This window comes from Aphanomyces invadans (genome assembly GCF_000520115.1).
Source record: "Aphanomyces invadans strain NJM9701 unplaced genomic scaffold supercont1.3, whole genome shotgun sequence".
In the NCBI taxonomy this organism is placed as follows: Eukaryota; Oomycota; class Saprolegniomycetes; order Saprolegniales; family Verrucalvaceae; genus Aphanomyces; species Aphanomyces invadans.
Genome location: NW_008580148.1, coordinates 708,192 through 719,127, shown reverse-complemented (window position 1 = coordinate 719,127; position 10,936 = coordinate 708,192). Strand labels below are relative to the sequence as shown.

The window sequence follows — 10,936 nt, the reverse complement described above, 5'->3', positions numbered from 1 at the left end:
GTCCGACTCGTCCTGTTCGTCCACCGCGTTCGCTTGCGACGGAAACAGGAGGCGATCCAGAGCTTTGGCTTCGTTGGACGTGTGTTTGTACAGAGTGAGGATGCTCTGGATGTCTGTGGGACTGAGGCCCTCGCGCTGTCCGAGCCGCAACGACGCCGTCTCGTCGCAGTCGTTGAGGGTCGGGATGACACACCCCGTCTTTTCGTGGCTCTCGTCAATGTCGCAGTACTTGACCGTGAGGTCTTTGGGGACACACACGCCGCCTGACGCGCCATAGTGCATGATGGATTCCATGTCGTACGTTGTCGTGAGGCTGTCGCGCTTCTTGACGTAGTTGTTGCGCGATGCCTTTAGCGCGTCCTCGACGATGATAATCTTGCGGTCGGGATGGGCATGCTCGTGGAAGAGGCCAATCGCATGGCCAAGTTCGTGCTGGACGTGGCCAGGGGGCTGGTTCAGGTAGCAATCTTGATGGAGGTTGATCACTTGGTTTGGTTTGCCTTCGTATCCGACGAAGGCAAAGCATCCGGGCTTGGAGTCCTCGATAAGGGCAAAGTTCTTGCAATTTCCGCACAACGTGGGCATATTGACGGCCCGGCATTGGTCGACCGAGATGATGCGGATCGGCGTCTTGGTGCGATATTCCGTCACCGCGGCTTCCAGGTATGGTTTGATGGCTGGGTCAGCCTGATCCGACAATGCATAGCACACGACGCCGGCTGGCCACACTTCAGCCGCGGGTGGATGCACCATTAACCCCAAACGTCGGCCCATATCGACGCTCGGGTCGTGCGAGATGTCGTACTCCGCCAGTGCTTCATCACAGTCTACATCGGGAAGCGCCGGCTGGTCCAGGATTTCGTCGCTGACTTTGCAGTGGTAAACGCCGTCTTCGCAAACTTTGTAGATGGCGCCTGCGTACCCAGGGGTGCCACGCATATACTTGATCGAGCCGTGGCGGTAATGAACCTTCTCATCCTCGTCGAAGCACGCGTCGTACGCAGCGACGGCCGCCAACGCCAACGACGCTAGCCACGTGAGCTTCATCGTGCCAGAATCCAGATGAACGTGCGACGGCGGCCGCGGGACTGTCGTGCCGTCGCGCACAATTGACAACCGTATCCACGCGTTAAGTTCGATTCGTACTTTACAGTAGAATCACCTCAAGTGCGAATCCGGGTGAAGTAGGGGAGAATTCGATTAAGTCCGTTATTCACCCAATCACGGAGCAATATTTGCATTTTGACCAATCAAATGTGTCTCGTTGTGGTACTGGCTGCGATCGACATGGGTAACAAGGGGAGTCGACGACGATGGCGCCGTTCCGCGCGCAAGCGACGCGAAGTCTCGGGTCCATGCGATACTACACGGATGCTAGTGAACATGCTGGAATGAGCCGATGGCTAACACGGCTGTCGACAGTTGCGGGAGATGATTGAGTGCCTAGGAATCACCGAACCATGCCAGCATCGAGATGATATTGTCTTGGACAACTTTCCCACTCTGCCGTCGTCGTCCGCATGCGTCCATGATGGATGATCGTTCCCTTCGACTGATGCGTGACGAAGGAAGGTTTCCCGAACGTCGTGAAGAGAAGTCGTGTAGGAGCACATCTCGGTTTGTTGGGACACAGGGACGTTCCCCTGTCGCGGTGGCGCTGTCGCCGTGCGAATCCTCGGGCAAATACCTGCCTTGTTGAGGGTTACATGGTCAAGGCATAAACGACTCTGCCGCGTGTCGAGCGGGCAATTCATATCCCTGGGAGACGCACTTGCGTAGAGAGTGAGGGCTGCTTGAACACTGCAGTTGTCAATGTGCTTAGGGATCGTTGCGGCCAGGCGACTCCACCACACTTCATGTACAGAGACCACTTCTGCTCGTCCTCCGCATCCAACTCGCCACCCTGTATTCTACATCGTTCTAGAATGCACTCGCACTACTGGACTACAGATCGTGTACAAGCGCCATAACAAGATGGACGTCCCACACGAACCGCCGCATCGCCCATCCAGGCAACCCCCCTGCATCTGTGCCGATTGATGGAGGCACGCGCCAGCTGCGAATGCATGGGTGGGCAGCGCCTCTTGGCGGCGACCGAGAACACTTCAACGTCAACTCAGAGATTCTCATCCCATTCAAGTTGGATTTACAAACCCGGGGCCATGATTGGCCATGGAAAAATCCACGATGTCGACGCGAGATGGCCTTGCCACAATCGCGCCACGGCTCCGTTCTCTCTCGCCGCTCTCGCATGCAGCTTCGTTCGTCTTCCCACGAACGGCGACGAATCCTCCCCCGTCCACGGGGATATTGCCACATCCACCATGTCGCATACGCGACGCCTCGAGTCGGGCCTGCCGCCGACATGTTGAAGTTGCGGAGTCCACATGTCGTCAATTCGTCTGGCGTCGGCGCTGGCAATTGGCCAGTCGACCAGCCAACGGCCGAGTATAAATACATCGCATCATGCGACTGTTCTTGCCGGGCTCGCTCCGTCATTTTCGGATCCGCTCGGACACTACATGGACGCAATTCAAACGTACGTCGCTGCCAAGTCGGTGGTCGTCCTGAACGCTGGCAACGTCCGTGTTATGCCCACGATCCTCGCACGCGCCGGACGCGTCCACGTCGTCGACAGCAAAGGCCAGCAGTGGGCCGCACCGAACGCGTCGTTTGAGCGAGGCAATCCCCTCACGTACAGTGTGTCGGCACCATTCGACGTCGTGTGGAGCAACATCGACGTGACCGAGATGGACATCGACGATGTCCGCCAGTTGGTCAGCGCCGTGGCCAAGCTGGCGCGCGACGCGATCTTTGCCGTGACGAGTGGCCACGGCGTTGCGCTCCTCGAGCAAGTCGTTCAATCGAAGCACGTGGACGTCGACGCGAATGTTGCGGTCGTGTCGAAGGTGTCGTTTGCATTGGCCGATTCGTCGGAAGAGAGCGTTGTGGCGGTCTGGTCGGACCGGAAGATGCCGCTCATCTGGCGGGATTCTGTCTACACTGGCAAGTGTGCGATCATGACGGAGCTGTACACGGCGCAGAAGGCGTACATTGCGTCGCTGATGGCGCTGGATCGCCCCACTTCGTACGTCGAGGTCGGGTGCGGGACGTCCGAGATGGGGTCGGTGCTCTTTGAGCGCATGGCGTACACGGTCGGCGTCGAAATCAACCCGGTCATGATCGAGTTGGCGAAAGACATCCACCCTGCGATGCATGCGCATCCGCGCAACTACCTGATTGAAGGCAACGCGTTGGAGCTGGAAGCGATCCTGAAGCGGACCATGCCGGCGGACTTTTGGACGTCGACCCGCGTCGTGGCTATTCTCATGAACACGTTTGGAATTCTCCCAGAAGCGATTCGCCAAGGCGTGATTGATCAAATGATCGACGTTGCCGGCGACGACGGTGTTGTCGTCATCGGGTGCTGGCACAGCGAGAGCTTCCGCCGCGGCGTCCATGAATACTACATGAAGAACCCGGCGCTCGTGGGGGACAACGTGACCCTCGACATGTGCGACTTCACCACGAGCGACCTTTGGGTGCCGTCGTCCAAGTACGAGTCGCATTGGTTCTCGGCCGCCGAGCTCAAGCGGTTTGTTCAAGCACATGCGGCCAACGGCTATGCCGTGTCGACGCATGTCGAGGGCATTGGCATCTTTTTGACGTGCCGCCGACAGCGCCGTGCCGACGCCGCCTCGACTCTGTAATCGAAACCACTACCGTTGCTATATCATTTACGTGTGTTCGCTAAACTTGTACTGTTTCCACTTGTCCGATCCTGGGATGCCATACATGGACTGGAGCTTCATGTCGATCCGATTCATGTAGCTATGGACGGCGAGGTGCACCTTGTCGATGTCCATGTTGTCCGTGTCGTCGTTCGATTCCAAGTCGGCGACGTGCATCTTGTCGCGGGACGAAGTCGCGTGGGACGCCCTCAGGGTATGCGGCACGTCTTTGTACTCGATGGCAGCGGGATGAAGCGACGACAGCGCAGACGAGCGAAGCGGCCGATCCCCCACGGACTCGTGCACCTTGGACGCGTGGCGGTCGTGCGGTGAGTAGGTTTCGCTTGGGCGGATGCTGTGCTCTGACCCAGCTCGAGAACGGTGGCTGCTGCTCACGAGTTTGTGGCTTTGACCTGACTTGGCCTTGATTTCTTGGTGCATCTGGTCGAGCTCGTCCTCCAACGATTGGTTTTTCCGCTGCGTTTCGTGGAGGAGTGCCGACAGCGCGTTCAGTTCGAGTTTGTCGCTCTCGAGTTCGGTGCATCGCTGCTGGAACTGCGACTGGACGCTGTGCGCGGCCTGCGTGAGCTGGCGCATCTCGCCTTCGTACCGAGCGACAACGCTCTTCAGCGACACAACCGCCTCCTCTTCTTCCAGCAGCGCTTGCCGCGTTGTGTCCAACTGCTCTTCGACCAACTTGTTTCGACCCGTCGTGACGTCGAGTTGGGACTGCAGCTCCTTTGCGAGCTGCTTCTTCTCGTCGAGCTCGGCCACGTACGCATCACACCGTGCTTCCGCTTCCTTGCACGCGGCGACACACGCTTCAAATTCGCGCAGCGTGATACCGTGGCCATCTTGGGTTTGGTACATCGCGAGCTTCTCCTGGAGCTCTTGGGCATTGGCGCTTAGCACGTGCATTTCCCGGAGCTCAAAGTCCTTTTCATGGATCTGCGATTGCAGCGCGTAGTTTTCTTTTTGCAGCGCCGTGCGCTGGAATTGCAAGTTTTCCACCTTCTTCATCCACTCGACCACCTCGCGGCGAATGCGGTGGACGTCGACGGTAAGTTTCTTGTCGTTGGCGCGGACGGGATGCAGGTCGCAGAGAAAGCTCGCGTGGCCCTGCAGCGTGTTGGTGACGACGCACTCGCCAGACGGATCGATCGCCGCAAGCGTCGACAGGACCAACTCCCCAACGCCCGAGTGGCTATACGTGCCAGGACGCTTTTGCCCCGTCGGGAGCCCCCCCAGCGATGACGTGTCGTGGGCTAGCCGCGTCCATTTCTCAACAAAGTTGTTGTTTTCGAGTTGGAGCAGCGTCTACAAAACGACATGTGCGTTCGCCTTCCCCCAAGCAACCACCGCCGTACCTGCGTTGTGTACTGAACACTTGAGAGGGGCAAGAGCTTGACAACTCCAATTTGCTGGGGAAAGACGAGCCCGAGCGCTTCGTTGCGCCCGTACTGCCGACTGGTGTTGCGCAGGCGGTTGGACGCAAACACTGCGAGCGCCGCTGCGCGAAACGTGACTTTAAGAGGCTTCTTGAGCTCTGTCGAGTGAAAGAGCGCTGCAATTTGGTCCATTTCCTTTTGCTGAGCATACATCTGTCCGAGCTGGTGGGTCAGGATTCGTTTCTGCGTCTGGAGCTCGCTGATCTGGAGCACCATGGGCCGCACGCACACGGCAAACATGTGGGCGATGCCCGTATACAACGGCGCCTACACACCAAACAACGTGAGAGCTATCGATTTGGGCGACACACCGCACCTGGGCTTCGAGAATCGCATGCTGGTCACGAAGCATTTGCCGGTCGTGCTCGCACGCATTCCACTTGACCGTCAAGTCCTCCACTTGGTGGGTCAGCGTCGCGATCTGGGTGTCGTTCTCCTTTACAAGGCATCGGTGCTGGTCCTGTAGCGTCTGCAAACTCGACGTGTGGCGCAACTGCATCGCTTGCATCTCTGTGTCCTTTTCAGCACACTTCTTTTGCCACTCGGCGTCCCCCGCGTCGAGACGGCGCTGGAGCTCGAGCTTTCGCTTCGTCTCTTTGTTTGCGCGGTGGGTTTCTTGGTTGCACTTGACGTGGCATTGGTGGGCTTCTTGCAAGACACACTGAAGGGCCTGCTCCCACGATGACCGCAGCTCCGCGTACGACGTGTACTTGAGCTCCGCGATCTGGACGGTGGTCTGGAGGAGCGATAGTCACGTGTGAGTGGCCAAGAACGAACAAGCTACCTCTTGCCACGGCAGTCGGTGCATGCGATGCACTTGTTGGATGGTGAACTGCTCCCACTGGTCGACTTCGCTCGCCATGCGCTCCGTCTTCTGGCACGTTGCGCGGCTCCAAAGGAGGAGGTCGCGCTTCTCCCGAGTCGACATTTCTCGGGCCGACTCGGCAATCGCATAAAGCTCCTTCTGTTTCTCCAATTGCCGTTCCAGTTCCTTCATGTCTTGTCGAAGCGCCACGAGCTTTTGCTGCAAGTGGTTGCATTCTGCTTTGAGTGTTTGTTCCTTCTCGCGCCCCTCGACCATCCGTTTGCTCAAGTGCACCAAGTCGTGCTTGAAGTGGTGGAGTACGCTGCGCAGAGTCTAGTGGATAGGTTAGCGCACAATCGCACAGATGACTACGAGTTCTACCTGGACTTCCGATGGACACTCGTGCCACGACGTGACTTGGACGTCAACGTCTTCGACCATTATCCCTTCCTCCTCTTCCATCGACGCGACGTACGCCCGCACCGCCTCGAACTCCTTCTTGAGCACGCTAGTTGTCTGCCAAATCCCGTGCTTCATCTGGACGACGAGGCGTTCGTGCTCTTCGCGGTCGCGCTGGGCCAAGAGCAGCTTGGCGTGCATATCCTTGTTGTCGAGCTCGAGCTGATGGTAGTATGGCTGCTTCTCTTCCAGTGCGGCATTGCGATCCCGAAGATCCCGCACCGAGTCGAGGGTTTGCCTCACCACAAGGTCATTGGCTTTCAGCGACTCGACCTCGGCTTCGAGCGTGTGGCACGCAGCCTCCCACGTCCGCCGCTTGTCCGATTCGCGAGCCAAGTTGTCCTGCACGGCTTTCAAGTTGGCTTCGATGTGCTCGACGCACGACGTAGCCGACGCCTGTACCGCTGTGCACTGGTCTGACTTCTGTGCGAGCGTTTCCTGTAGTTTGAGGGTGTCGTGCTGCAAATCCCGAATCGTGGCTTCATGCTTGGCCAGCGTGGCTTCCAGAGCCTTGGTGTGGGCGAGTAATGCAGCCTCCCGACCCTTTGCCTCGTCAACTTCTCTTTCGACGACGTGGCTACGTTCGTGAAGCCGCCGTTGGGAGTCCAGCGCAGCGCGCAGCTCCTCCTCCAGAGCATCCTTCACTCGCGTCACCTTGGCCAACGCATGCTGAGTCTCTTGCCCCTGTTGCAATGCATTATGGTGGTCTTGACGCAAGTCCATGAGTTGGTTCGTTGAGTCTTCGAGGTCTGCAGCTTGACGCGCGAGTTCGCGCTCCTTGAGCTTCGATCGATCTTCGAGTAGCGTCACTTGTGTGCGCAAGGTGCCCGTCTCTGAACGAAGGCGGGAGTTGTCGCTTTCGAGCCGTCGAATGAGCTCGAGCTGCTTGCGCAGTCCATCGTTGACGAGCTCCTGTGAGTAGATGTCTTGGATGCGCTGATCGTCTTTGGCCAACTCAATCAAGGACGATGACAGCGGTCGGGGCGACGGCGCAGCCGCGTGAAACATCTTGTCTCGGTTCACGGGACTGGGAAGCGATGCTTCGTGTAAGGATGACGGCGCGACCACGGGTGATTTCGATAGCAATGGCATACTCAAGTTGCGCGCCGTGGCCTCGCTCTGCATCTTGAGTTTCTGGAGGAGTTCCTTTTGCCGGGCGTAGTTCTCGTGCTGCTTGAGCAGATTCTGCTGCAGCTTGAGCTCCATGGCATTGCTTGAATCGTCCATGGACGGCGTCGACAACGGCTTCGCTACCCAAACTCGTTGTGCCGACTTTTGCCTCCAACATGGTAATGTTCGATTTCATTTTGGATTTAATTCACTTGAAGTTTATAGTAATAAAATATATCCTGGCAATGAAACCGTCCGCTCACCACGACTTTTCAACAATGCGGCACACGACATCTGCGAACGACCATGGTGCCACACTCGCCGACATTGCCTTGGCTACACAAGCAGCGGCCTGTGTGCGAGCTTCAGTCGTTAGAGCTCGCCGTAGAAGCCACCATCATTGTCGTCGTGCTTTGGTTTGCCTTGCAAGGTCGCCACGATGTGGCCAAGACCACCTCACGCCGCTCGATGCATGAGGGTGCTGCGCGATCGCCATGTGTGCAGGACTCGTGCAAGAACTTCACCACTTCAAAATGTCCTTCAGCTATTCGCAACAACGCTGCATCGGATCGGACGAGCCCTCCAGTAGATGCTGATGTTAGAACTGCACCACTCCACGTGACCACCAGGTGCTACATTGCCCATCATTGCTGTAGACAACCCGAGTCATGCTCCGGCGACATGCAACGTGCGAAGAATCGCCAAGTGGCCCTTGCCGGCCACACGGTCCGCGGCATCCTAGCCACAGCCGTCCGACCGATAGACAGTAGGAAGGGCTCAACGTTGAGATGGCTGTTGATGGCGGCGTCGACGAAAGCGTTTGGAGATGTGCCTTCTGCTCGCTGTTCATAAAACAGACGGCATCTAGATGACCGGGTCCTTGACGACGGCCAGATCGCCGTTTGTCGACGCAAAGTCCATCGCGCTCTCAGTGCAACCTCCTCGCGGCGGTGCACGTGAGTTACTTGACGACAACGAGGTGGACGACTGTGGCAGCGTGGTCCACGGCACCGAAGAGAGCATGACGTCGTAGCAACATGCAGCACACGAGCGGCATTGAGGTGTCCCGCTGCAGCAGCCAGGTTCATCCAGTCGAGGGCCAGCCTGTCTGTCCCGATCACTGGTATAAGCTACCTTCGCTTTATCTTCAGGGACGATTGTGCAGATTGTTAATCGTGTCAAGGGGACACGACGAATCGATTCTCCTGCGGGTGCTGCCAAAGAAGCGCTGTGCTCTTTCGTAAGCCTACCACATCGTAGATGCCCCACCAGCCAATGTTGTAAAGCCGGATCCTTTGCATCTCAAAACGTTGACGAAGTAGGCGCTTGCGGCCATCAGCGAAGGCGATCTTTGCGGTCGCAAAGGAGCGCTCGCTATAGGACACAGAAAACGACAGTCCATGTAGCGACTGTTCAACGTATGTTTGACCTGTTTGGTGCCGCGAGAGCCTACCGTTGGTGAGGAATGAACGGCTGTGCCATGAAGCAGTGGAATAACGGCCCATGCGAGTCACTGTCGACTGCACACCGTGGAGGATTTTCGCAACCCCTGACTCATACGAAAGGGATGGCATAATTCTTGCGCCAGGACCATGACGATGAATCCCTGCAGGGTGGTCCTCCAACACAGCGTCCAAAAGGACTGGTTGCTTGCTATGTATGTGCATGGGAGGGGCCCCAAGCCTGGCAGAACGGATGCTCTTGTGCCATGCCGCCGGGGGACGGATGATATTTCAAGACGCCGGAATGGACAATTCATGACAGCGGAACGACATTTTGCTTTATTTAGAGTATACTCCGGAGTACTGTATTGTTTAATTTACATCAACTGCTGGTCTCGACGACTGGGGCTGCATTGGGAAGCCCCTGGAGCGCCAGCAACAGGGCGAGCTCTAGATTGTGCGGAAGGGGGCGTCGGAGGGGCACGACGTGGCCGTGCCGGGGCGCAAGTGGAATCATGGGGCGAACGCGAGTTGCTGCTCGTGTCATCGTGGCAATCGCGTCAGGCTGCAGCATAAGCGGAACCACATGCTTGTACATCTATATCACTCTGATAATCCAAGACAGACCCGGCCAAGTCGTGTGCGTCGAGGATGGTCGCGAACGCAGATGGGAATTGTATCAAGTCGGCAAGAAGCCGTTGCGAAAGGTGTGGTACATATCATGAAAGGCCACGGTCGAGCCAGTCAGACTCGCGATTGTGGAGAAACCAAGTTTGAACTTGAAACGACATGGCCGAGGTTGGCCGGTCGTAGTTGCAAGCCACGGCCTCTTGTTGCCTTCGCCGCAGAGCAAAGACATCAGGCGCAACTCAGTAGCGCTATGGACATGGAGCTTGTAAACAATAGAAAATGGTTCCGCGAATGTTGATGTAAACTCGGCGTTGAGCGCCAACTGCATCGGCTGTGGCGTGAAGCCGGACAGCAGCGCCCCGAGCAGAGGGTTCCGGGAAACCCCGTGTCCTGGGCTTTTTGTGGTGTTGGTGGCCTTGGATGGGGATGCAGAGGTCGCTGTGCACGACCCCCCACGTCAGCCGGTGGGTTGTGAAGAAGTCAAGGGAGATGACCCCTTTCCCGTTTCAACCATGACGTTTACCTCATCGTGGCGGAGGCATCTGCGACGACATCGCGTACCACACACTGCCACAACCTGGAGACTGCTAGAGATCCTGTTGCTGTAAAATAGTGGCAGTCACTTCCAAACCAAACATGCGAATCGACGGTTGGTACTGCGTTGGAAATATCCCGCTGAATCGGCGAATCAAGCGTCACAATGAGGAACTTTCCTCATTGACAGCGAAACGACCCTCCATTTTCTCACGATTGGCGGAGAGCAAAACTATTCAATATGCCCGTTTCAACACCATGTAGGAAAATACCCATTCGTCGAGGAATACAACCCCACACAACGCCAAACCAAAAACACTTGGTCGACGACCAACTGCATCCCAGCCAGCACTCCTAGCAATCAAAAGCAGTGTGCGCCACGGTGGTGGTCTGGGAACCTCATTTTCCATTTAACCCCCACGCAGCATGAAGCTCTTCGCGCCGCTCTTTGTCGTTGCTCTCGGGTCCGCCCAAGCCTCCAAGTCACCTGCGTGGATGGGCGCGACGCATCACATGCACCAAGTGGCCGACGCGTGCATGTCGGAGCACTTGAACGCGTGTGAGTTCCCCATGACTGGCCGCCGTCTCGCCGAAACCACCGACTCCATCACTGTGTCGGCCACGTCGTTGGCTCACTTGGCAAAGTTGAATGTATCGTTCAGCGTTTCCGTGGGCAACGCCACGGATCGCGTGGCTGCGTACTGCACGACCCAAGTCGCGTCTGCGCCTGACAGCGAGTACATTGATTTCCAGCCTGCAGGCGGCAAGCCCTCGGCG

At 57.3% G+C, this 10,936-nt stretch overlaps 3 protein-coding genes across 3 annotated transcripts in view; 1 reads left to right on the top strand and 2 right to left on the bottom strand.

Moving 5' to 3' along the window:
• The window catches only part of H310_01895 (hypothetical protein), a gene marked incomplete at its 3' end in the record, with an annotated part of 2,055 nt that extends 926 nt beyond the window's left edge, over positions 1 to 1,129 (bottom strand). The window contains exon 1 of the mRNA XM_008865230.1: positions 8 to 1,129. Within this exon, the coding sequence (XP_008863452.1) occupies positions 8 to 1,047 (1,040 nt within the window). The 5' untranslated portion in view covers positions 1,048 to 1,129. The remainder of the gene's footprint in view (positions 1 to 7) is intronic.
• Positions 1,130 to 1,926: 797 nt separating this feature from the next.
• On the bottom strand, positions 1,927 to 7,709 carry H310_01893 (hypothetical protein). Its single transcript, XM_008865228.1, has 5 exons — positions 6,366 to 7,709; positions 5,964 to 6,317; positions 5,496 to 5,915; positions 5,099 to 5,446; positions 1,927 to 5,048 (listed from the first exon to the last, which is right to left on the bottom strand). The coding sequence occupies exons 1-5, from the start codon at positions 7,668 to 7,670 to the stop codon at positions 3,738 to 3,740; spliced, it is 3,738 nt and encodes a 1,245-aa protein (XP_008863450.1). The 5' UTR covers positions 7,671 to 7,709; the 3' UTR covers positions 1,927 to 3,737.
• H310_01894 (hypothetical protein) lies at positions 1,983 to 3,779 on the top strand. The gene has a single exon (XM_008865229.1). It carries the CDS (start codon positions 2,388 to 2,390, stop codon positions 3,708 to 3,710), a length of 1,323 nt encoding a protein of 440 aa, XP_008863451.1. The 5' UTR covers positions 1,983 to 2,387; the 3' UTR covers positions 3,711 to 3,779.
• Positions 7,710 to 10,936: the final 3,227 nt, after the last annotated feature.